This window comes from Vidua chalybeata, chromosome 2 (assembly GCF_026979565.1).
Source record: "Vidua chalybeata isolate OUT-0048 chromosome 2, bVidCha1 merged haplotype, whole genome shotgun sequence".
NCBI lineage: Eukaryota > Metazoa > Chordata > Aves > Passeriformes > Viduidae > Vidua > Vidua chalybeata.
This window is the reverse complement of record NC_071531.1, coordinates 70021983-70049095: the sequence shown is the minus strand read 5'-3', so window position 1 is coordinate 70049095 and position 27113 is coordinate 70021983. Positions and strand designations below refer to the sequence as shown.

Genomic DNA, 27113 nt, shown 5'->3' with positions numbered 1-27113 from the left:
CTGTGTAATGAAATAAGAGTTGTGGGAGAAGGAAAGGTATCATTTATAGTCAGTCTCAAATTTTGGCAGCCTTGCGCACCTTCACTAAGGATTCTGGTCAGCATTTTGCTAGACTATAACCACATGATTAGGTTGCTAAATTTTATATTTGAACAAATGCAAGTCAAATGGATTTCTGAGAAATGAGAAGAGTATAAACAATTTATCCTGTCTGGTTATCATACAGGTGACAGGTTCCTTTCTGCTGAGCTATATGTGGACATGTAGACTAAATGCCAGGTAACCACTAAAAAGCTGATTGAAAAGAGGTATAGTGAGATAAGGTATGAAATTTGAGAGGGAGCGAGGGGGCAGGGAAATACAGCTAAACAATACTGTATTCCAAGCCCTAACAATAACTTAATGTAAGGGATAACAATGGACCGTCAGTTAAATTTTTAATTTTCCATCTCCGAAAGACTTCTGGGATTGAGCCAAGAACCTTCCTCTTTGGACTCTGAAGCCAAAGAGAGTCTCATTCCACTCCAGAGCCACTGACAACATGCAAATGTTGGGGCCAGTCACAGCAGAGAGGTACAGGTGTGAATAATGGCTGTGCAACCCATGTTTCTGACATGAATGCATATGGACTGCCTGAGTGATGGTCATTTTTGTGAATGTTCTTGGTGAAATTACTTCATCTTCATGGCTTTGAGACTGTTGTCGAAGATGAATATGGCTGTGAAGCAGAGGAAGAACCTTTATTCCCAGAGAAGTAGTATCTAATAAAATGTTAAGGAAATGCTGTCAAATGTCAACAAGTACCAGAAAACATGTCCACTAACAGATTTACCAAGGAAAAGAGCCAGAATGCTCTCAATACTTTTGTCTTTGTTTCAGGTTTTCGGTTTCACGGAATTGCTGACAGTGGCAGTATAGCAAATGCATGTCTTCCAAGAGAAGTGACAAAACAGAGCCTCCTTGTAAACCTGCTTCCTTTCGTGGAAGGTTAAAGCCTTCCTAAGCCTGTCCTAACACACCAACTTTCATCATGTTCAGCAAAGGAAGCAGGCTATCACCTGTTTGGAACAATGTAATGTTTTTTTATATTCTCACTTTTGCTGCTTTCTGAGTCACTTCCATTAATCTGAAATTCCAGTCATGTCCCACACAGATATGGCATATACAGGTAAGTCCATGCTGTCAACAGAAGACTAGCACCTGGCTCTAACAAATCCTGACAGGCATGCTGAATCACATTCATCTGTCATTATCACCCAAAATGCTAAGTCTTCAGTGTGGAATGAATACCTGGATGCTGTCAGAAATGCTGGATGCTGACAGCAAAGTGAGAGAAAACAGTTTTTTTTAGCTGGACTGTGGCATCTGTGCCTTGTCTTACTTCCTTGCTTTGCATTTACCAAGATATTTACAGGATCATTTCAGTACTAAATGGTGAATAGAATGAGACACACTCCAAAAGGATACATAAGAGTGGGTACACCCCGAGTTGCCAGGTGCTTTCGGATGAGCCGCTCGGTGCCGTACCAGTTGAAGCCTTTTGTTGCATATCCAATCCGTGGAAGATGCACTGTTGCTGAGAAGGAGGGAACAGAGAGTGCACACTCTTCAGCAGAAGGTACACATGCAGAAAGCAATCTAGAAAAAGACTTGAAGCTACCCAACAAAGAACAGAAGAAATACTTTTGAGCAGCCTATCTGCAATGGAGATCTCACTTTACTTCAGAAAAAAAAAACAGAGAGGTAGAAATTGGTCATCATCTTTAGGTGCAACCACACATGTATGGATTTGCTGTTCTACTGCACAGACACTTACCATTCCTTTTCTTGGCTGCTAAATAAATCTTCTTCAGGCCCTTTTCCAAAGCTGACAGTTTAATGCCAGACAAGTTGTTGGACCGATCCCGGTGCTGAGCTACAATCAAGGCCAGCTAAGGAGAAAACACAAAAAATTGAAATAGAATCTATATACAGTACTAAGAGACACAGTGACAGTGCTGGAAAACTGCATTACTAACTTTTACCTTTAATAAATGAAGACAAGAACTCATTATCTCTAATATTTAACTGCAACTCAGCCATGTTCAGTAATCAGTGTCATTATTGTAAAAAAGACATAAGGCTCATTTCACACAGCTTCAAAAACATATGGATAGAGCAAAACAGGAAAGAGCTTCTCATTCTCACCAAATCTTGTCCTTTTTTCCTGGATTTTTTATCATCAATAGGGAATAGCAGGGTTCCTCCTAACTCCAGGTCTGTCCAGAAAAAAGAACAGGACAACAATAAAAGATCAGTCCTGAAGAGTAAACAAGCAGTCAATGAAGCAGTGACTTCACTGTCAAATTCTGTATTATTCTCTGAGACTGTATCTCCTTGTGATGATTTCAGCAGTCAGATCCTTTGCCCAAAGAAGCAAGACAAACATTTTCCCCCGAGCCACACAATCACACACACATATCCCAACTAAAGACAACAAATGGAAAGAGAGACACTGAAATGAGAAGAAAGCATCTCCCAGGAAATTAGAAAGATCTAGCAAGATGTTCATTCCTAGCCAGCTGCAGGTATCTCAAAACTGTTAATATATGATCAGGGAAAGATTAGTTCTTCGAGGGAAGCAAAGGCTCAGCTGAATGGTGCCTGAGGTGGCTTTCATCCTTCTTGAAAGCACTTTCAGAGAAGATGCAGTGCTCTGTCTTATTTAGTGAAAAACATTCTGTGAATAATGTAGAAGTTTGGAGTTTTTTCCCCTTTTTAATGTCTTGCAGGATGAATTGGAATGATCAACCCCTATTCAGAGTTCTAACACTCCAAACAAGCCAAGTCAAAGTACTTGCTGAAGTACTACTTTCAGATCTAGGGATGCACATATCCAGAGAAAGACTAAAACATGAGTATTGAGGTATCCAGGCACTTCACTCCTGCAGTGTCAGTGGGGTTTTAACTCTTTCAAGTATCTTGGCCTCAGGTCATATTTTCATCTCTTACCTTTCATCTTTCCTGCCATCTCATATATTTTCCTTGGCTGATCAGAACGAGCCTCTAGAGCAGTGAATAAACCACCCCTTCCCCAGCGGCCAGAGTCATCTAGAATGAAATAATAAGTTAGATTCCTTTCAGAAGTGAGATTGAGACCACCCCTGCAGGAAAGGCACCTGCTCTGTACACAGGCAATGAATGATTATCAAAACCAAATATGGGAACTACATACAAACTTAAGTCAACCACTATTCAAGGGACTATCCTAAAGGATAAACCTCAGCCCTGGAGAAAAACTAACTTGTCACAGTTCTCTGAAAAACAACGCAGAAAAATTCCTTACTGTCCACCAAGAATGCTGAAACAAGCACTAACCATAGCACTGAGCATATAAACTTGACAGTATCCTCATATACATACATATAGATACACAGAGCATGCATGTAGTATGTGGTGCCTTGGGCTTCCCACACCAAGTGTTTCGTATCTGCAGTCTTTCACTTCTACTTGGCATTTGCACTTCAAACATGAGCCTTCATGCACAGTGTAACATAAGCCAAAGCAGATGATGATGATTTGCTGTAGCGCTGGACAGAGAGCAACTCCAACACTGCTTCAGGAGAAGCTCTATAATGTGACTTTATCTCCCTCAGCTTTAATGTCTTAAAAGAGGCCTTAACTTAGGAGACTAGCCTAGAGTCTCGGTACTGTCAGTGTTGAGAGACAACCACCAAGAAACTCTGACCTCAGCCTCTGGAAGTCCGTCTCTCTCTGCTGACTGGAAAAAGAAGATGAATTTCAGTATCTCAGTTTGATTCCTACAGCTTCCACCAGATAAACAAAAGGCCCTTCTCTCAGGAACTGTCATAATTTAGCCACAGATATAAAATTTCAAGCCCTACAGGCACCTTTGAAGAGGTTTGCCCATAAATCCAGAGCAGGCATGCAAGGACCCTTGCACACCTTGCTAGTACTTATGTGGGTTATACATGCTGGAGTAGAGACTGTATTGCCTCTGCACCACTTGAGATTAAGTCAGACTCAAATCCAAATTATTTCAGAATTAGAAACTATTAAACCATTAGAGACAATTCAGCTCCCTTGTTCACCCCACCCAACAATACTCCTGTTGTTGACAAGTCCCACCTAGGCAATGGACAATGATGGCATCTTCCTCTTCTGCCTGGGGGTGGGTTACATCTCCCATGACGTATTTAATATAGTTCTGGCCTCCATCTTTGTAATCTAAATCCACATTCCACCCCAACTCATCCTCCTCAAACTCTTCCTCAGAGCCACTTTCCTCTGAAGGAAGGCAGGTAGATGTGTAATGATTGGCCTCCCACCAGGCCATTCTGAAACGAAGAGAAGAGGATGTTCAATGAAAATCAAAGGTGGAGGCTCACAGCTTGGTTTAAATCATTGCAGTGAAACACAGGAGACCTAGACCTGCATTCCCTCTGTTCCCTCCCCATTTTAGGCCAGAACAACAGTTCTTATTTATAGTATTGAAGAGCCACATGCCAATGTGATAAGCCAATTGCAGGCATGGAAAAAATGAGCGCATAGCAAAGGGCAAGGAGCTACTTGGAGTGGTGAAAAGGAAGAATATCTGGGAAACAAGAAGGAGAAAGTTAAGACGTGCCAGAGAGTGATAGATGTCAGACCAATTTGTAGGGGCCAACTGTGATACTTCAGAAAGCTTCTCCCACTCACTCATTGATTGTACAGTCAGACATGGGGCTCTTATTCAGGCCATCCTCTATGAATTAAAGTAGAGGTAAAATCAGGCAGGGTATTCAGGAGGAAAGAAACCTTGCTAGGGACTCAAGTCCTTTTTCCACCTTCATATCCCCACATTATGCAGTTTGAGCATATTACTTCCATCCATCAGACACATTCCAAGAGTACAGTGCAACAGACATCAATTTACAAGTAGTAGATGCAATACAAACCATACTTTTTCTTGTGTTCTGCCTCTGCTTTTGCTGCCTTCTTTTCCTCCATGAGCCTTGCTCTCTTTGCTGCTGCTTCTTGGCGCTTCTTCCTCCGAGCCTCCAGCTCCTCCTCACTCAGCAAGTGCTTCCTCCTGGCTGACTGTTCCCGAAGGCCTGTGAGAAGGGCCTGGAGAAAGAAAGAGGTATCACAGAAACAAACTGCTCATCTTAAAGCCATGCCTGATGCCTTCCTTAACCTACATTCCTTTCCCATTTGTTAACTTGTTCACAAGTCTTAATCATCAGAACTCAACTATCACATAATACGTGGTTTTGTGACCTGAGTTTATAGAAGTGCCCTCTACAGCATATCTCAGATCTGCTAGCAGAACTGCTGAATTGTCAAGCCCTGATTCCAGAGCCAGCTTTACTACACTGACATCCAAATCTTTTAACATGCCTTCTGCAAGCTGTAGGTAAAGAGAGAGAACTGCCAAGTTTCATCTTCCACAAGCAAATGAAAGAACATCATATTCCTTGTCACATCTGCCTTACGTTTCCTTTGTTCCGGAGAGCTCTCCCTTCTTTACTGGTCTCTTCAATCAGTGCTTTCTGAAGATCCAAAAGGTGATCAAATGCTTTTTTGTCTTCTCTGCTGGGTTCTTTTGAATAATCTTTGCCTTCATACACGTACATGTGATCTTTAAAAATAATTTAAAAGTGTGAAAAGGAACTGAAACCTACTAAGACCCAAAATGTACAGTGAGATAAAAAAAAAATCTGGCTCTTCTGTGACATTGTTCTACCCTCAGCAGAGAAAGATCTTCACTCTCACAACTTTTTGGTATGACCAGAGTCAGTATCATGTAGAAATGGGAGAATCAAGATTTCCTTCCTCTGACAAAAGTTTTTAATTTAAGATCATTTAACATATTTAGACTGGCAAGGAAGCTTTCTTCCTATTTCATTTACTTAATTATTTAAAATTGTGGTTCTCTTTGGTCATTCCATCTCTGCCAGTGGAGAATTCATTCAGCTCTGCTATGTAGTTACAGGCAGCTCTTGAAAAGGGACAGCAAATTTTTGCTTTTGACTTCCCAAATGAAATGAAAGTACAGAACTCTGGCAGCCCAGGATTGCTGCTCACCACGTGAGTTATTTTCCCTATACCTATTACATAGTGTGGCACCACTGTCCCTCTTTTAAGTCACCACCAGAAAATACCACTCTTTTGCTAACTCTCAGCAAATAATTACTCATTGCTGGCAACTAACTATCCTGCAAAGCCATATTTCAGCTTCAGTCACAAATCTATATTTAAGTGCTACTGTGTACCCAGACAAAAATTCAGTCTTTCTCTGAGAAAGAAGGCACTGGAAGAGGGAAGTATCTTTAGAATTTATTTTCATGTAGCACAGGGCTAAGAAAAACTAACCACAACTGGGTGACATTTGGGCTGGAAAGCAGAGTTTTGAAGACAGAGTAAGTTTGTTTTAGTTCTATAGACACCATGACTCTGCACTTCTTACCTCACCTTTTGGATTTTCATAGCCAATAATCCTTTATTTGGAGATAAAAAATGAAACACCTGCTACACAGCCTTTCCTTAACTTACTCAAACATCTCCAAAAACTGTAGATCTATCTTAATGGTTCTCTGTGGGAAAAGCAGTAGCTACAATATGACTATTTCCCCATTTCTCAGGAATCTCCATCTGAGGTACTAAAATATGAAAAGGAATTCAACTCTCAGTCACCAAAACTGGGCAAGTATTGTTAACATTATCTTACAAACAGGCAAATATGGACGGAAAAAAAAGAACAAAAATACCAATAAAGACTCAGAAATAAAGCTTGTGGATAGGCCACAAACAAAATCCAAGTAACTTAATTACAATTCTGCTTTTCTTCTTCTTTCCTGAGAAATGCCACCCCTGCCTGGGAAGCCTTCTTTACCAGCATTCAAGTAACACAGCTATTTAGATTCTTAACTTACTCTCTGTATCTTCCTCTTCATTCTCTTCCTTTTGTGGCAGCACAGTGTCCATTATCCACTGCCCTCCTTTTGTCTCTCCAAGGATGTTCTCCAGCTCCACATCCTGTACAGTACTTCCCTCAGAGGAGAACAATTTATCCAGGCCAAATTTCAAGATTTCACTCAGCTTTAACAAAAAGAAGGGGAAGTTCAGTATTATTATCCTCTAATTCCATGTCAATCCCAGTGTCTCAAGCTTCTCAAGCTTAAATGCAAAGGATGTATGAGTGGTGGAACCTAAGCTTTAAGGCTGCCTGTCAAAATATGTCAAAATGTTCTTTAACATGCCCCATTCTCCCAAAACCTGATGGGACAAGCCCCAACAACATTTCTCCCATAATCATAACTCATCCAGACTTGAACAGTCGTTTTTCTTCAGGGCTAAATGACAAACTAGCACTATACTGAATGCATTCAAGCAGCTTTCTTCATAGTCAGAAAGGCCAGGCTTGCTTTTGCCCTCAACTCATTTAAAACAAAAGCCTAAATACCATAAAAATCCGGGGGGAGAAAAATATCAGCATGGAATTTCCTTTGGTCTCAGTTCCACTCTCCCACAGAAACTTTAAGTGCTGAGATACATACAAATGGGGCAGGGAGGGCAGGCAGAGGGGGAAAGGATACACTAAATCCAAACGTCTCCTAGGTTTAGTTGCACACAAGGGATATATTCCCTTAAATGTCACTTCACTTGATGTTTTGAAGCCAAATTCTCAACAGAAACCTCAGCCTTCAGGTCAGAATTATAAATCATGCCCTGACTCCTGAGACACTGTATTTGCCAAGAGGCCAAAAGAAGGTTGACCGAGTTTCAGACTAACCAAAAGCTGACTAGGTATCACCTGACTTCTTATCAACTCTGTTTGTGAGAGAAAAGCACCAGAGACAGATCAGTTTGAGAAACAATGAGTCCAGCTTCCACTTTTTATAATTTCTACTAATTAGAATTAAAAAAACAAGTAAGACAAAGAAAGGTTCTGTCTTCCCCTCTTCTCCAAGACAACACACCCTTTTTCCACGATGAACGCACTTCAAAATTGTAAAATCTGTCTTCAAACATCAGAAGCTGTCTGGACCTGGGATGTCATTTTTGTTCCTACATACAAAAGCTGTCACGTCAATGCAGAGGTTCCAATCCAATGTAAACACAGAAACATTCTGGGACATTTCTAAGGTGGTTACTGGAGTCAAATTGAGGATACAACTCTGGTTTACCTGTAACTCTGCTGTTCCCTGAGGCTTGGGTGCTCCCAGAGCAAACTGCCCCCCTTCAACAATGACATTGGTCAGCCTCAGCTTCGAGGCAGCTCTTCGGTAGATTATTTCTTCAACTGTATCTCACCCAATCAAACGGATAATTTTTACAGGCCTTGGAAAGTTTAAGAAAATTCTTATTACTTACTTAGTTCTGAGGTGCACTAAGGTATCCCTTCACCCACTCCTTTGGTAAGTAAAGAAGGTAAGAACAAAATGAGTAAAAATAATCAGCAGAAGTGTGATGCTGATACAATTCTGCTTGACACAGGAGAAATGCTCACTGCAAAAGTGCAGGCAAACCTCCACCCTCCATCTCCTACTCCAAATTTACAAAGTTCCCACCCTGGATACATGACAAGGACAAGATTCTATGAGGCTGCAGTTGGAAAATGAAGACACAAAATCCTCTCTGCTCCCCTTTGATCTTCAATCTATCCTGATACTTTAACCTTCCATTGCCTATGGAAGGGGAAAGTAATACTGAGAGGCCAAGAGAGTCAGCAACCAAACCGTAAGTAGTGACATTTCTCACTTGTGCTGCCCAATCCGATGAGCTCTTGCTATTGCTTGCAAGTCATTTTGTGGGTTAAAATCACTATCAGTAAAAATAACTGTATCTGCTGCTGTCAGATTCATGCCAACTCCACCTACAAACAAAATAAGAAGGTCATAAAATATGTCACCAACAGAAAATAAAGAAGAAGCTAGAGAATTTATGCGGTGCAAAGTTCTGTCAGATCTGATCAATTGTATCTAGTCCAATCCATCTCTCAAACCCAAATCTAAGTCTCATAAGGATCTAGACAGATGGGTAAGCCTTCCATTTCCAGCTGTCTGCAACAGTCCAAGAAAGAAGCTGTACAATGCAATGTAATCAAAAAACATAGGGTGTGAGTGAACCAATGCAAAAGGGACTAATTGTCAAGACTGATGAACATAGACATAGTTCTGCTGGCAGGCAGATTATCCCTGCAAGGACTGTCTTCCCTGATGCCCCAAGGGACTGCCCAAGTCATGACTTGGCTGCAGCACAGAACCAGCTGTAAATACACCACTGAAACAGTGGAAAACACCAAGCCAAACTATACAATAACCAGAGCCCAGGCGTTTATGAGACTTAAAGGTTTTGAGGTTAGAACTTGGGCTCTCATGAAATAAAAAGATTAAAAAAAAACCCCATTTAATTTTACATTTTAAAATATCTCTACTGTGACCCCATTGTGTAGTTAAAGAGGGGAGAGCCTGCTGCCTTACATTTCCCCCAGCTCATAACAAGACACCTTCCCTGTAATCAGAATCTCCCTGCAAGTGGAGACAGTCATGCACCTAAATATCTGTCCGTAATATAACAACAATAGCAATACTGTTAGCACACCTGCTCCCAGCTGAATACAAGATGCTTTAGGCCACACATAGCAGTGTGCAGTAAAAAACAACCCTAAGTCTGGCTGGCATGGGAGGGAGAGCTCAGGCACCATAGTGACAGACATACATACTCCTGACACACATCCAGCATTAGGGTCTTCCCTTCACTATCCCTGTGTGCTCCTCCCTGTGCACTGTGGAACAGGCTCATCAAGACAAGTCTAACCAGAAGCCCAAAGGAAGACCTGGTTCCAGTTTGATGTCTGAGACCAAGCAGTGTGGATTCCTCCTCTGGAGACAAGCAGAAGCCTGGCTCTGTGCTTGTTTGAACAGAGAGACAGGGAGGTTTGAAACTGTGTAGAAGACACAGATCTGCCCAGGGAGCAAAGAGGGGAAGCAGCACAGATGGCAGTCCCATGGAGGTCTCTGCAGCCTTGGGACGGTAAAAGACTCTCATTTCAGTCTGTCTGCCAGCTAAAGAGCACGTCCACGTTCAGCAAACTTGAGAGGCAATTCCACCAGCTTACTTAAAGGAAGTCTGTTCCTGCCTGAAGTCTGATGCTTGCAGAAATAAAATGGTAGTGAGATTTCTTAAGCTCAAACTGGCACAGAGACAGGCATTATGGAACTTGGAATAAAATAAACTCAAGAGGCTGCAATATGAAAAGGATCTTGGCATCAGCTGCCAAAAGGAAAGCACAGAAACCAGATGTCCTAGATGAGAAACCCAAGTTCAGGATGTGTCCTGTCTTCCTCAAAAAGCCCCCACACAAGCGGGCTCTGAAGGATTCAGAATTCCCTGAAACCTTACCAGAGGGAATAAAATAAGAGTGCAGAAGCAAGATGGTTTGTTTGTGTCTCCTTACTTACCTGCTCTGGTGCTCAACAGGAAGATAAAGATGGGCTGTTGACCAAAGTTCTTGATGGCAAGGTGTCTCTCCTCACCCCTAACAGAGCCATCCAGCCGCTCGTAACTGTAGCCTTTCCAAACAAACAACACGAATGTTTCTGAAGTTTTGCCTTTACTCTTACCCACTTATCTCATTCTCTATTGTCTCACTGCTGTCCTGAATCTTTTTTTGCCAAATCCTCCTGACTTGGTTCTCATTTAATTGCCTTCAATTCCTTCATTTTTTTCCCAGTTAAACCTCGTATAAACTGAGGTAATGACCCTGACTTCCAGATTGACTGTTGGTAAAGAGTAATTTAGTTGAGTCTGAAGCAGAGAGTCTTAGCATTTAATTTACTGCTTGGAAACACAACAGGAAAATTCAGAGCCCAAGTAAAAGAACCTTAACATACAGTCCCATTTCAGACTATGCTGTGCTGGCTGTTGGCCCCAGAAAGTAGGCCAAGAACCATCAGATCCTCCTTATCCTAACTCCCACGGCCTTCAGTGTGCTTTGCTGTGAGCATGCAGTATGGGATATGGCACTACATTTGGCTGGATCCTACATTATTAGTTGTCCAAAACCATAAACACCAAACAAAAGCCTCTTTCATGGGAAATCCTAAGTAGGCATGGAGCCACATGGACTGAAACAAAAGAAAACATCCCAAGAACACATTGCTAACCTTGCCAAAAATGGTCTGATCCAACCTGCCCTCAGACATGTTGGGGCCCCACTGTCAACAACTGTTTTAATCAAAACTTTATTTCCTGGTATAACTGTGGCTCAGTTTGTGTTTTGTGCTGGACAAAATGAATCTAGAGCAAGCCTATTGCCTTTACTGCAATTACTTCAGGACACAGGTACACAACTGAACACAGATATATAATGAAACATTGCTACCCTGCCATTTGTTAGCTCCATTTCATCAAGGCACAAAAGATGAAGCTACTCTGAAGAACACTTAACTGCCAGCTCATTTCAGGAAGCTGGTTACAGCAAAGAACTGAACTCAAGACCCTCCAACTCACAGAGCTGCTGCAGGAATATGGTCCCTGTCTACTAAGAACTGAAAAATCTTAATCACATTCCTTTATCCATCCCAGGTGGATCAAACAAAATCACAGGAACAATATCTGACAGAGACCATTAGGATAAGCCCTCTGCTATCAAAGTGTGCAGAACATACCTCTATAGTCCATGTAGTCCTGCAAGATATCGAGCAGTTGAGTCATCTGAGAAAAGAGCAACACACGGTGGCCACTGCAAGAAGAACATGAAACCCTGTGATCCTCAGCATACTGTGACAGCACTTCACAGTGTGCTGGGGGGGTCACAATAGCTTAACCAGTCATTATTAGTTCCTGGTACACAGCAAGGCTGTGTCCCAGAATAACGGCCCGTTCTCTTACATTTTCAGCTCCACATCTAAATGCAATCAGTTAAGCTTTATCTGCCATCATCATTTACCCTGTCCAGAGTGTAGAGTCAGAGAAGTAACAGGGCTCTGGCACAGCTTTGCTGCTGGCTAGATACAGGCTGGTGAGGAGCCTATCTAAAAGGACCCCAAGCTTTAGCCTAGCACGATGAGGTCTTCTTCACCACATGACTGCTCTCAAATCACACACTACAATGCATTTGAAATACTGGGAAAATGTAGTATCAGCATCTCTGTGACAGCAGAACATCTCCTTCTCCAGCAAATGACTTTCAAAGATCAAGCTCTACCTACAAAGGTGTGTTAGGAATCAACTCTCCTCCCTCCCAGCCCTAGGTTTCAGACATGCTCTGTTTAAATCAGACTTCACCCTAGAGCAGAACAGAGACATTTTCAAGTCCAGAATTTGCACAGGGTTGGTCCTGCAGCAAAGACATTCAGTGAAGAGGCAGCCACTCACAAGGTGCTACACAGCAGGATAAAGACAACAAAATCACATCAGAACTTCACAAGGGCTGTTGAAGCTCTGTCCTTTGGTCTTTGGATTCCAGGATCTGAACTCACCAGAGCACAACACAAGGGGTTTTGAACATCAATCCCAAAACTTCTGAAGTTTCAGGTTATTCCTGAGTTTTCCTCTTTCACATTTGGCATGGGTTCTGCCTCCCAGGCTAACACAGGCATGCTAGCACAAAGGAACTCAACTGAGGCATTAGAAATCACTCTCAGGAAACTCACAATCAAAGCAGATATGCTCAATACCAAGTCACATGGCTATTGTCCCAAGTTCTCAAATATGGCAAATATGAGAGCATGTGAGAGAATTAGTCAACTGTTTTGAGAAATGCTGGTGAAAATGCACCTGAAAATCTCTGTCCATAATATAACAACAATAGCAATACTGTTAGCACACCTGCTCCCAGCTGAATACAAGATGCTTTGGCCAGACATAGCAGTGTGCAGTAATCTTCAAGGTTCCTCTACCATCTCCAATACAGCTTTTTTTACTTCTTTCAGGTATCGAGTAACGTGGAATAAATAAGTCAGTGCTTGTGTTGTGATGAATAACTGCTCAGTCTATGGCTAAATAATGTAGTTTGCTTTCCCAGTTTACTTTTTCTCCCTATGTCAACCCCATCCCAACATGACATACCCAGCGTACAAGAATGAAAGGAGTTTATCCAACAAACACATCTTGCCACTGGCTTCAACAATATGGTCTCCAATCTCAAAGGGTTCTGGCTCAACACCTGGAACAGAAAGGAATTTCAAAAGCAGAGTTAATATCACAGAAATAACAATTCTGTGGTAAACCTCAGTGGGTCTGCACTGTCACTTTTGCTAAGCGGAGCCACACGATGCTTGCTTAAGAAGTGATGATCCTTCTCTATCTCCAAATGACACCCACAGTAGTTCACAAAGCTTTGTGATTTCTTTGTTTAGATGACAGAAGACATAAAATAGAAAGCTGCAGTCAGAAACTCAGACTTCACACAGTCTTCTACTTTATCTGTCATTATTGATGAACTGTCATGTGTTGGAACTGGTCACAAACTCACAGCTGCTACTGAATCAAGTACAAGAGTGTTTATTACTTGCTTCTTTTAAGCATTACACTAATAATAGAAAACCACTGTATAAATCAAGAAAGTTATTTTTTCTGTTCCAAAAGAAAACAGTGCTTTCCTACCATTGAAGAGGTATGGGTGGGCAACACACTTCCGAAGCTGAATTAAGACATTCTGGAGTGTAACCTTCCTTCCCGTTTCATTTTCAAATGCATCTGGAACAAAAAGCAGATTAAAAAACAGAGCAGGGAAGCCCATGCTCCATTAATGGCTGTGACTGGGAATGTCTTGGTACTAAGCACTGCTCTGAAGTGCTTCAGCACTGGAGTATTTCTCTCTGTGAATCACATCTGGATTTGAATTTCCCATGTCAAGAATAATACATCTGTTTTCATGGACCAAAAAAAAATCTCCCTCACACTTTTTTGGACAAGATTTTAGAAATAAGACCCTGATCAGCACTACTTTGCCTTGTCAGACTCACTGAACTTTCTGGACTCCCTGGAAAAGGCCACTGTAATTTTTCTGAGTGAAATCATCAAAATAAGTGAAAGAAATTTGGTGCAGTTCATTTGCATTTTCAAAAAGAAAAAAAAATACAGCACAGTCAAGCTCTCCTGGGCAACAATATCTCTTTGTTGCATTTTTGTGAGGAACAAAAAAAAAAAAAATGCATGCACATATGCTGACTAGAGTAGAAGATGAAGTTTCGGACTTCCGGGTGATATTCAAGCAAATGCTAGAAAACCCTAGAAGAACAAAGCATCTGCAACTCCCCAGTTTCAATTTCCCTACAAAAAATAAGCACTCACAAACCATATGATGGTAGTGGTTGCATTGTCTACATAACCCTGCAGTTTCCCAAAAAACTGCATCCAGTAGGTTGAAATTTGCTTTACGGCATCTGTGCTACTATTAGAAAATTTGTAGAAAACCACAAATCCAAAATTTCTTGTATGACTCTTTTGTTTGAATACAAAGACATGCAATAGGACCAGGCTTACCTTGTGATAATTATTAATTATTATAAAGTAATTAATTTAATTACTTTAATTACTTTGAGACTGCCCAAAGCAGATCCTCAAGCTGACCCTTTCTAGCTCACAATACCTGAGCAGTAGATCAATACATATGTCTCTTATTTTTCCACAAGCTAAAACCAAAACTTAAGCAACCCAAATTTGGCATATTTATTCTGTACATGTTCTGCAGACCAAAGTAACTTCTGCTTTACAACAGAGCATGCATGTACAACAGGAATTAGTTTACATTAGTTTACATGTACAACAGGAATTAGTTTTGTTTTTAAAAATAATTTATGGACTTCAAAATGCCCAGTTACCTAGATCTTTTGTCAAAATGGCCTTGTAATACTTCTTCTGCAGAGCTGACATTCCATGGTACAGAACCACTTCCACTTTCTTTGGCAGCTCTGCAGCCACCTCAGATTTGACTCTCCGAAGCAGAAATGGCTGCAGAAGACTGTGCAATTCTTTGGCTATGCAGAGGCATGGAAAAATTAAAAATAACAACAACAACAACACCAAAAAAAAAAAAAGAAACCCCAAAAATCCACCCAGAACCAACAAAAACCAACAAAAACAGAGGAGAATACTGTGTTAAAGGTAACAATACCTTCAGAAGTACACTTTCAAAATAAACGTAAAAGGAATCTCACATCTATTGGTGAAATCATTCAAGCCACATTTTACAAACAGAGAAACCAAAACAGCTGCATACCTGTAACACTTGGGAGCTACAATAAGAAAGTGCTTGCCTTAAAAGTAATCATTAGTTTTTGTGGCTTTATTTTAAAGCTTGTCACCATTAAAAGAAAGCAAATAAAGAGGACACAACGTGGTTGTTTCTGAGTCAAGATAAAAGCTGGTTCTGACTGAAGTACAATGTTGCTTATTACTGACCTGGCTCACTCTCCTTTTCAATAACTTGGTAATACTCAACAAACTCTTTAACTTGTTCCTGGGGAAAGATGTCAGGTTCAATAAGGCTGAGTAAGGAGTACAGTTCCTGGAGGCTGTTCTGGACTGGAGTGCCTGTGAGTAGCAGGCTGAAGCCTATTGAGAACTAAAAAAAACAACAGGAATAAAACAAAATTATTAGGAAAAAGTATCTGTAAAGAAAAGTTAGTTAATATACAAGTCCACCCACGCCACTCTTAGGCTTAACTTAGAAGATGAATGGCAGCACAGAACTGCTTGCAGAATGCTGCAGATTTGCCAAAACTATCCAAACATGAGGTATGGTGTGACAGTCAAACAGCTACAAACTGACTAGGCTGGCACCAGTGCAAGGAATTCAGTGTAAGCAAAATAAGAACAAAGTACAAAACTGACTCCATTAAAATGCTCAGGTTCATGCAGTCTACAGTCTAATACTGCACACTAGATGTTAGATAAGGAGGGATAACTGGAAAATGCAGTTGGAATAGGACAGTGAAATGAAACTGTGTCAGACTAAGTTCCATTTCTGTTTGCTGGGTAAATCTGACAAACACATGAACATTATCAGGTCCCTGTTGCTCACAGTAATCCCCATAAAGAGACTTGGGAAATACATTTACCTTTGGAAAGATACAAATTTCTCTCAAGTTTGGTAAAAGAAAATAGGTTAGAAGGAGAGATGAGGTTAAGTCACATCTATTTTTTTGTGATTATAACCAAAGCTCATGAATTATAGGCATCATGGACAATATGTTCAGAATATGTAAGACTTTCAGGAATTCAGTAAAACCCCCTATTTTCCAAGGTGTATTGTAGTGCATTGTTGCTGATGCCAGCACACACCAAATGCCGATGTTTCACTGCCGTGACAAGAACGCAACCTTCACTCAAGCCTTTGTGCTGCTCTGGGAGGGTATTTTGGAAGCTGGAGCAATTCTCCTAATCTCTGTAAACATTAAATGGGACAGTGGAAATCAGTAGTTCAAGACTTGAGGTCTCATGAGCTAGGCAAGGGCTCCTTCACCCTGCCAGAGCTGGAGATGGCCTCTTGTTGCTTAGGTCAGCCAGACATCTACTTCTGCAGTAGCACAGCTGTGGTTCAGCACCATGTCTGGCTGTTTTACTTTTTCAAGTCTTTCAAATTGGTCCAACATAGCAAGCCCAAACATGAAGCAAAATGAGAGGGAAGCTCCAAATACTGCCCACTGCCATGCAAAGCCAATAAGGCCTTTATCTCTCTGCCACTAAATATGGGAATCTTTTCACCAGCTCTGATGGAAACGAGTGATGATTCAAAACTTAATGTTCTGGGAACAAAGACTCTGAAAAGGGAAAAGTCTTAGGACACTAGAAGATAGATGAGTTACTTTACCTCAGAAAGTATCTTGTAAAGCAGAGAATTTTGATTTTTCAGTCTGTGAGCTTCATCTACAACCAAGGCAGCCCAGTTAAAGCTGAACAAGCAAAAAACAGCATCTTCAGTTAGGGGCTGACAATTCATTCTTGTAAGTACAAAAAGACTGAAGTAAGTGGTGGCTCTGCTTGGCTCAACTTGAGGTGGGGTCCCACCCCATGAACAACAAGCAAACACCAAAAGTGGGGTGGAATTCACAGGTACTGTTTTTGAAGAGCTGACACAGGTTTTTAACTATAGTCTGGGTGAGTTTTTTCTGAAATCAAGACTAACAAAATTCACTTGAATTCCTTGCTTCTCTCTCCACCGCTGTTACTATCAGGAAAATGACATAAACACAGGTTTGTTGAACATTCAAGGAGGTCTCTCATTTGGAAAAAGACACATGAAACTATGCCCTAGCACCTGTGCAAAAACTTAGCAACAATCATGAGGCAGTGATGGAAGAGTGATCCTAAGGCTTTTGCAAATCACCCAAGACAGGAGCTTCAACTTACTCTGTGTTCATACAGCTCTATGCAGAGTGTCCCTCTAGCAGGCTGCAGAATTACTAGTGATCCAGCAGATCCATTACGCTTAATTGAAACTCCACATCTTCTCAACCCTCAGTGTTTGTGCCTCCTTATCACTAGGGTTTCAACTTCCACATCAGAGTAATTTCCAGGGGAGGAAAAGCATGAACCTCCATTTTCTCTCACCCACACACTTCTCCTCTCAGTGGAATACAACATCTGAAACCACAGTGACCTACATTCTTCCTAAAATGCCTTTTTGTTTGCCTTGATTTCCCTGTCTGCTATATCAGAGAGGTTCTCCATTGCCAGAACAATCAAGTGGCATTACTCTTATTCTACGAGCCCAGGAGCTGAATTGCAGAAGGACTCTGCACTGTGAAGCATTGCAGAAGCTCATGTGCAGAGCAGAGTCTGATCCCTCATCTATTCCATTAGAGCATGGCTCTTGCTCAACTCATTTGTGCTGTTACACTGCTTGTAAGAAGTAGTGGTGGGGAGATATCAGATAACTCTGACTCTCCTTTACAAAGTGCTCCAAATGCTCCCACACAGAACAAGGTACAAATGATTAGCAACCACTTTTTTTCAGAAGAAAGACTAAAGGGCAAAACCTTAAATTTGAGTGACATGGCTTTAAGGTTATTTGTTAGCTTTAGAAGTAGAAAATTACTCTGGAGCTGACATTTCTGTGATACTAGGGCTGGCTACGTGCTCTCCCTGGGTGCTACATACCTGGGCTACACTTTAAAATAAACAGAATAATATGCAGCAATGCAGAACATGATATGAAACTGTAAGGACAATACAGTCATGGCTACCTTTCATTAGACCTGGTTTCTACTATGATGTGCAGATAGTCTGCTACTTCCAGCAGTGGCCAAGGACAGGTGCTTTGCTGAAAGACAGGAGGGTGCCCATTGTGGGCCTGACTAGTTCTGACAGACACAAAATTGTGCCAGCAGGGGCCACTGGATTTGTACTTCTACAAAGATACCGAGCCATTCATTATGTACAGCTGCCCCCAGCATTTGTCATAGCACCATTGCAAGGCACTGGCACTTCTGATAAGAAAAAAGGAAAATTCCTCCCCATTTCAAGTGCAGATGCCTGTGGAATTCTGCATGATTATGACAGTACCTCCTGCAGGCTGAATTTCAGCTGAATAATCAGGCTTTGTAGAAGGCGTAATGCTTCATAAGCCCTCCACAGCTCTGACTGGAGGCAATAAACTTCAGGACACGGTATTAGCACGTTATCACTGTTATATAATGCAGGTCAGTTTCAGTGAATTTTGCAACCTTTATAACCTGAAGCTCTTGAGGATGTCCTCTGCTGGACTGATACTTAATGTACTGCTCTAAGTCACTATGTGTCACATTGCTTTGAGTTAACTGGCTTGAAAACTGTCTTTGGGGGAGGTTTACATATATTTTAGCTGACATTAAAGACTGAAAGTTGGAAAAGGCAAAGTTCTAATCACAAGCCAAGAACATCCCTGTCTCTTGTGAAACAACACAGAATCTTACACATACAAATATCCACTTAAGAAATCATTGACAGATATCCAGACTTAAATTTGAAGAAATTAAAACCAGACTCACAACTTTAGAAATGCTGCATCTTTCAGGCAAATCTGCAATGAAAGAAGATGAACTGTGATTTATGATTTAAGTAAATACATCAGTTAAGAAACAGAGCTTTTTTCTGTCTGCCTGCAAACTATGGTGAAATGGAGCAGAGTTGAATGAAGGCACTTACTACCCGAGGAACAAAAATGACAGTTACACAACACCTTCAGCATGTCATGGTTTAACACTACACACCCTCTCACTCACACCCCACCCATGAAGAGGGGGGAAGAGAATTGGAAGGGTAAAAGTGAGAAAACTTGTGGGCTGACAAGGCATGAACTGGGTGGTACAGAGGAATCAAAAAGGCGAGGAAAACTTGAGCCCCCCTTTCAAGTGACAAAGACATCATGTACCTCGTATGTTGTCAGGAGTGCATGGAAGTGAGAGTCCCCTTTCAGATTCTCCTGCAGTTTAGGTCGCTCTTCCTTGCTGCCTACATATGTTATGAAAGAAAGACCAGGAGCAAACCTGTTGTTAAGAGAAAGACAGAGCAAAAACAGTGAGCCAAGCTAATTCTTTTCATGTGTTTATGACCCTGGACCTCATTACCAAACACAGCCACTGCAGAGGTGATGAGAACACCCTACACTCCTGTGAGATGTGTCTGGCTCTCAGCTTTTGAATCTCACTCCTTCGTAATTTTCACCTCAGGCTGGCACTTCCACTGTTGGCTCTGGTTTGGACAAGTCCTAAATAAACCTGCATTCTTTTAGGTGTAAGAGTCCAAGGCAGATGATTGAAAACCAGTCTCATGACCTAACTGCTATTCTGAACTGAAAAAAGTTCATAAGAAGCAGATGAATGAATATAGTTGGCCCAGATAAGGCCAAAGAATTGGCCTGAATCATTCTAAAATAAAGACAAAAATGTCTGCAGCAAAGAAGTCCAAGTCAGGGCATCAAAAATATATTCTCTCAGTCAAAAAGCAGATAAAACCAGTTCCAATTGTACGGACCATAAAATTCCTCCTCATTTAATCCCATCACTGTTATTTACCTAATATTCCTTCTGGAAAACTGCACTGCTGATCTATGAAGGACTGCAGTTTCTCCCAACTATTCCAACCCAAAATTTATCCAAATCAGGCCAGCTCACTTCAGAATGTAACCTGCATGACTTTAGACACAGAGAGACAGCATCAGCCAATGGCCACACAGACAGACTTCTGTTCTAACCTTTAACTTCTAGCCCTTCCTCTTAAAAGGAGTCTGTGGGCTACAGACCAGAAATGTACATATTTCAGGCACAGCAGATACACATCAGCACTGTCACCCCAGTGAGAATGGGCTGCATGCATAGGTGTGATGTATTTTGATGTATTGTGTGTGATGTATTTTGTGTGCATATGTAAGCATGCCCCCCAACTTGGGTCTTACCTTTTATTATGAAGATTCCTGGGTGTCTTCAGCAGATTTTGTCTAAGAGAGGCTGAGCTGGGAGGGTTGCAAATCAATAAAAAGCAAGGAGCCAGTGGAAGCATTTGGACTGAAAGTCAGCCAATAATATAAGATGGATGGGTTCATGTATACCACACCATTGTAAAGACTATGCACTAACTGCATAGTCTGCATTGATTTGTTGGTTTAGTAGCAGCTTCCCTTTTTACTTTCTATCCCTTTGAAAGGATAAAAAGGAAGTGTTGGAGTGAGCACATTTGAAAACAATCTTTGCAATCCTGCAACTTGCAAACTTTGCAATTCCAAGTCTGAGCAATAATATAGTAAGCCAGACAACTGTTGAAACTTACCTCTCCAGCTCTTCCTTCCAATTGCTCAGAACTGACAGAGGACAAAGTATCAGAAATCTCTCTTTGTTGGATAACTTTTTTGTCAAATAAAGAAGTAGAGAAATGGCCTAAAAGGCAAGAAAAATATTTTTTTTATAACAAGGGAAGGGTTCAACCCGATAGCCTGATCCTACATAAGCTGTCTCCTTGTTGAGCTTTGCAGCTAGTTTCCATAGGTTGATTATCACAAATCAGAGTTAACAGAATATCAAGTGGGATACAGACAAAAAGGCTTAGATCCTGAAACATGAACTCCATGTACGAAGTCCCTCTCTTGCATAGTCACAAACCCGGTCTACCATGTTCTTTCTAAAACTATTTCAATAGGTCTAAGACCTATTGAATAAAATCAGCTGATCCAAAGCAAAACAGTCATTTTCCAACAAAACTTAAACCCACTGAAAAACCTAAAAAGAAAATCCAACAAACCTCTGAAAAAATTCAACTTATAGATTTTAATCCATGTGTTGACAAACACAAAAATTCCCTTGGTGCAAGTGCATCAAAAGGACATTATTTTCCCTGGCTGTGATTGTGCTCTCAACTCTGCACACTATGAATTATGCATTAAGGTGTTTGGATAAAATGGCCACTCATCTTTTTACAAAACCCTGAAAGCTATTTGGAATTACACAGGACTTAAATCAGGACTTGTTTTAAGTGGTTAAGGACTGAAAGAGCCAATGAGCTCTCACTTGAGTATGGAATTCTGGTGGGGTGGGGGGGAATCATTTGGGTACTTTTTCAATCTGCAAAAACACTAGGCTAAAACCTCAACAATTTAAGCAAAGATCATTTTCCAGAAGAAGAAGACACACCTGACAAGTCTTCCCAAGGCCCATCTCATCACCCAGGATACAGCCATGCTGGACTTCATAGCATTGCACCAACCAGTTTACACCTTCTAGTTGATAGGGGCGAAGTTTAATGCCTGGGAAAAAAAAGTGATTTGTTACACTTACAGTCACCCAATGCACTCCATAGACACTTACACTAGAAACAGGTCCTGCCCAGAACAGGCCTTCCCAAACACCTGCCTTACAGGAAAAGCACAGCAGCCTTCAGAAGAAGCTGGTTTACCCTCCTGGACAGCAAAGACCCCAGTGTTATAGCAACTAAATTAAAGCATATTCAGAAACTTACACAAAAATGCCCTGAGCCATTGCAGTCAAGGAGCCATCCATGACTGTACAAGGAACCTGATCTAATAATTAGGCTGGTACTTTGCATTCCTAAAAGACAGCTTGATTTTCAGCCTGAATCACTTTTTAAAATATTTAAGTACTAGAGTCAGGGACACACTTTAGGCTACCAGAAATGTTTGTCACAATCTATTATTGTATAATAACCATTTCTCAACAAGATGTTTTCCAGCTTTTCTGTACTTAAAGCTAAGGCAGACCTCCACTATAGGCTACTGTGACTACTACCACCATTGCAATCCTTATTATGGGGCACAATATGTCAAAATTAATACAAAACAAGTCACACGGGAGTTGGCAAGACCTTTTCTTGTGCTTGGACTCAAGTGCTGTTTATTGTGGCATTGCTGCCCTCTCCTCCCTGGGTAAATGTGCACACTGAGTGCATGAAGTAACTCACCAGCCCGCAGGATACACAAACCCAAACCAGCCCAGGAACTGAGGTGAGGACTTCCAGCAGCTAAGGAAAATGTGTGGGCAGGATGGATTGCCCTGGCGTTCCCCTTTAACATCACCCTCCAGGCAGTGGAAAGCGCTTTAATTCACACCCATTTCGAGGCCACTGAACTGGACAACCCTTGCTCAAGTTTTCCCGAAGCACAGAGCTGCCTGAGGCTGTGCGGAGGCACTAGGGGAGTTAAAGCCAGGCTCAGCCCTAGCCCGAACACCCACAAACCACATAACCACATAAGCCAAGCACAGGGACTGCAGCACCCGGGGAAGGCTGGCACAGAGCGGAGAGTATGGCAGTAATGCCATCTCTGCAGCAACTGCGGCTCATTTTGACAGGCTTGGGAGCCACTTTATTTGCACCTTTATTTATTTCCGGCCTGGGGGCTGTTAGAGCTCAGACAACTACAGCTGAGAGAACTGGGGTTGTCCAGGCTGGAAAAGAGAAGGCTTCTTGGTGACCTAATTGAGGCCTTTCAGGAACTTTCAGGAACTTACAGGAAAGATGGGGCAAGACTATTTACAGGAGCCTGCAGTGACAGGACAAGAGGGAATCTGTTCAAATTGAAACAGGATATATTTAAAATAGGCATTAGGAGAAAAATCTTTACTGCGAGGATGGTGAGCCACTGGAACAGGTTGCCCAGGGAAGTTGTAGATGTCCCATCCCTCGAGATGTTCAAGGCCAAGTCGCACGGGGCTTTGGGCAACCTGGTCTAGACGGAGGCGTCCCTGCCCATGACAGGGGGGTTGAAACTGGATAATCTTCGAGGTTCCCTTCCAACGCCATTCTATGAGCTGGGCGGCACCAGGCAGCGCGGGGCCCCTCCGCCGCCTCCCGCCATCTCTGACAGCCCCCGCACCCCTAAGGCTCCCTGCCGACCCTTTCCCCGGGCTCCCCGCTGACCTGTCAGCCCCCACCGCTGCACGTCTGCCTCCTGCACGCCTGGACCCCCGGCCCGGGCGCCGCCGGCGCGGCAGAGTGCCTGGAAGAAGCGGGACATGGCGGGACGTCAGTCACCCGGACCGCCGCTCCGTTCCCGCCGCCTGAGGCCGGCTGCGGGCGGGGCCAGCCCCAGCACCGCCCCGGCAGCGGGAGGGCTCGCTGGGAGGGAGAACCGCGATGGCGCCGCTGCTGCTGCTGCTCCTGTCGGTGCTGTCCGCGGCCGCCGCCGCCTATCTGTGCTGCGGGCGGCGGCACACGGGCAGCGCGGCGGCCGTGCTGCACCGCCGGGGGCCGCGCCAGGCCGGGCCGTCGGGCCCGCCCCGGGACACCGTGAGCGCCAGGCCGGGCGGGGGGCGGCGGGCGCGGGGCGGCGGGGCCGGCGCTCACCTGACTTCTCGCCTTCTCTTCGCAGTGGGCTCCGAGGCTGTGCGGCGCCGGGCTGCGCCTCTTCGTCCATGTGGCTAACACGGTGAGTGCGGGCCGGCAAACGGGGCAGTGAAACCCGGGGCTGGGCGGGGGGTCCGGAGAGAGAGCGGGGCTCGGCGGGGTGGTTGTGGCTCTCTGCGTGCTCTCGGGTTCACCCAGCCCTACAGGTGTGGTGCCGTGGGCACTGAGAGTGCCGGCCTCTGGCTGCTGAGGGGGCCCTGTGTGTCTTCGGGTGTGGAGAGCCCAAAGCTGACATCAAACTCGAAATAGAGCTGCCAGCAGCTTTCCTTGGACGTCAAAGGACTCGGATCCCTCAGCCCTCTGAGGAGGGTTCCTGCAGGGTGCTGAAGGTAGCCGGTGCTCCCCTCGGGTGGGCTCTGGCGTGTTTGGGAGCTGCGGGCTGATCCCGCTGTGGCACTGGGACTGCTCGGTGTCGGGGTGCAGGGGGGACAAAAGCCTGCATCCCCTGGGCACTGCCCACCTCGCACCTGCCTCTGCTGGGAGCAGCTGGGTCTGATGGCTGCTGCTGTTGCTTGGCCTTTCCTTTTGAGCGAAGTAGGCACAAAAGTTTCTTTTCGGCTGTGGCATCTCTTACAAAGCTTGGTGTCCGTCTGGGCCGGGAGTGAAACAGCTTGATGGGCTGTGTTTATTTGTGAGAATACCTTAGGAGTGGCTTTCTGTCAAGATGTAACAAGCAGAGTACTTTGTTATCTTTTGTTTTGTGGCTGCTTCTGCTGCATGGCGGAGGACTTCTTTCCTTTCCCAATACCTCACTTGAAGGGGGATGTGAGATTCTCAGTCTCCTACGGGATTGTGCTGTGCTAGATGAGATATAGATTAGGAACCATGTGTTTTCAAAAAGGTGCTGTAATTATTATGCAATGTGTGAGGTAACATGCCACTTTGTGGGACTGGCAGTGTGAGCCTTGCCTCAGACTTGTACTGTATTTGTACATCTCTCAACGTGTTTCTGAAGTCCGTTGTTAAGATATTAAGACAGGCCAGAACAAGGCTGGTCTCTTTGGGACTGTTGATGCTGCTACTCTGGGAGCCAGGGTATTGAAAGACTATTTTCTGCTGTCTGCTACCACAGAGTCTCTAAATTTCTCACACTAAGTTGACTCATGTTACTGGGGGAGCTGGCTGAGAGATGGGCAATGTCCTAATGGTAAATAAAATAATAAGCTCCTGCCTTATCCAGTGTTTGCATAATCTGTGGAACATGATGAAAATAACGGATGGGAACTATATAGATGCTTCTTAACAGTGTTGCAGCTTCAGGCTTTTTGTGTGAGTCAGGGAAAGACAAAGGCAGAGGAATCAGAAGAATACTATTTTTATAATTATATAAATATGAGAGGTGGAGGGAAAGCGTTTCAGGCCATTTTTGTGGTGTAAAATACAAATGTTTGTGCTATTTCTCTACTGCATAGCGTTGTGTGCTCTCTAGGGTATTCTGAGCCTGCAGCAATCGTGAGCATATTCAGCATTCCTTGTCTAGTGAAAGAAGGTGTTCAGGTCAAAATTGCTGCAAACCAACATTTTTGCTTCCTTTTTTCCTAGGCTTTTGGGCAGATCTGCTTACTGCCATTCTTAATGAGGTAAGCATGGGGACTTTTCTCCCACTCTGAGTTTCTTTCTTTTTTTAAGTTTAAGGTACTTGCATTGCACACTGCTTGTAGGTTATCTAAAATTGTATTTATTAAAGAGAAAAGCTGCATAATTTGATTGGAGAATAAGATTACTTCATAAATGTTTGCTAGATTTTTTTAACTACTGTCATTTGAGTGGGTCTCTATGAGAAGAAATTAACTTTTTTTCACACTTGTGCAGGTGCATAGAAAATGTATTCATCAGCTTTTCTTTTTGCCTTTTGTTTGCCTTTATGTCTCTTTGTCTTTGGTCTTTTGTTAAAGGACAATCTTTTTTTCAAAGCTGGTGGATGTGCAAATATGCTGTTCTTACCACTGATAGGGTTAAAAGAATAGTAGTAGCGGGAAAGTGAGGCCAGACATAAAGTTCAAAGGATTTGGTGAGTTCTTTTTAATGATGTTCTCTATTTTAGGTCAGCCTTTCTTCTTTCTTTCACATGTTTTTGTTCAGAAACTGATTTCAAGTATACATTTCACGAGGAGACACTTTGATAAGAGGTTCAGAAACCTCTTCATGCTTTTTTCGTATAGTTTGCCCGTCATTTGAAGGGTCATCTGTGCAGATCCCAGGACACTGAGAACTGTGTCACCCCTGAATTTAACTTGGGATGTGGGCTTTTTGAGCAAATCAAATCCAGGCAAGTGTCACTGCTGTTATACTGCAGATCATTCCTTGATATCTGTGACAGGGTTTTGATCTCCTTGCTTTGTGTGGTCCAAGCTATGGATTTATGCTGCAATCCCCGTTGTATTTGATTGCAAACAAACTATGTTGAAGGAGGTCATGGAAAAGTCTGAAGAGGTGCTTGTTTTAACAGGATTAGTGGTTGAATGTATGGCTTACACTACATTCTCCTTTTATTTTCCTTTCTTTCCTGTCTTGTTTGGTCTGTGTATGAGAGGTCTAATTAAAGTGAATCAAAACTTCCACCATTTCTTTCCCAGCTCGAGTTTACAGAGGCTGGCCTTATATCAAGAGGTAGAAGGCTTTGTTAAACAGGCAGAATAGATTTGATGCTGCCTTTAGCAAATATGCGAGAGAGATTAGCTTGTAACTATTGCAGCTCCCTGCTGTGAAAGTAGACTGCTAAGACAAAATGTTCTTGGGTAAGGTTCCTTCTGAACAGTCTGAAAAATTAGTAATAGTCGAGGTTGAAAACTCCAGCAGTGACTCTTTCTTATTCAGAATGAACAACTTCTCGCTTATGCGTTCCCTTGACATTCATGAAGATCCCACGTTTATCCCGGAGGTTGCTGCAGGGGTTACAGAAGACAAGTCTGAGGCTAAAAACCCTTCAGATGTTATCAAGCAGCTGACAGATGCAAGGTCAGTATGTGATGTGTAAGAGAGAAGTGGAAGAATACACTTGCTGGCACTGGTATGTTAGTGGGAAGCTGTCATTGTCAGCAATTTAGATTGAATTCTTGTTTCCATGCCCAGCCACTTCACAAAACAAAGAGTGCTGTCAGTCATCTTGCCTTTTGTAACTTACAAATCACCAGTAATTACAAGCAATGTGAAAGGGAAAAGTCTGACTATTGGAGGGAGACCGAATTCTGCCCTTACCAGGGCACTGGTTGCACTATTAGAGCAGGTACACTTAGTGTTTGGCTAGTCAGTAAATAGATTTCTCTAAGTGACTTTACAGGAGTGCTGTT

General features: G+C 42.8%; 2 protein-coding genes across 3 annotated transcripts in view; one reads left to right on the top strand and one right to left on the bottom strand.

The window, feature by feature from the left end:
- Nucleotides 1-420: 420 nt before the first annotated feature.
- On the bottom strand, nucleotides 421-23520 carry CHD1L (chromodomain helicase DNA binding protein 1 like). Its single transcript, XM_053933689.1, is given in 23 exon segments — nucleotides 421-761; nucleotides 1468-1576; nucleotides 1817-1931; nucleotides 2188-2258; nucleotides 2992-3090; nucleotides 4129-4337; nucleotides 4943-5106; nucleotides 5475-5620; nucleotides 6915-7080; nucleotides 8169-8322; nucleotides 8743-8857; nucleotides 10446-10556; nucleotides 11655-11728; nucleotides 13057-13153; nucleotides 13594-13686; nucleotides 14814-14969; nucleotides 15394-15556; nucleotides 16805-16886; nucleotides 18963-18994; nucleotides 19346-19460; nucleotides 20740-20846; nucleotides 21597-21709; nucleotides 23338-23520. Coding segments are annotated over 23 exon segments (2667 nt in total). The 5' UTR covers nucleotides 23435-23520; the 3' UTR covers nucleotides 421-682.
- LOC128783081 (uncharacterized) overlaps nucleotides 23463-27113 on the top strand; it is a 16312-nt gene continuing 12661 nt past the window's right edge. Inside the window, exons 1-4 of one of the 2 annotated variants that reach the window (XM_053933695.1) lie at nucleotides 23463-23706; nucleotides 23789-23845; nucleotides 25366-25403; nucleotides 26641-26781. In XM_053933695.1, the coding sequence (XP_053789670.1) occupies nucleotides 23554-23706; nucleotides 23789-23845; nucleotides 25366-25403; nucleotides 26641-26781 (389 nt within the window). In that variant the 5' untranslated portion in view covers nucleotides 23463-23553. Of the gene's footprint in view, nucleotides 23707-23763; nucleotides 23846-25365; nucleotides 25404-25718; nucleotides 25835-26640; nucleotides 26782-27113 lie in introns of those variants that run through there. The other variant, XM_053933696.1, reaches the window with a different exon arrangement.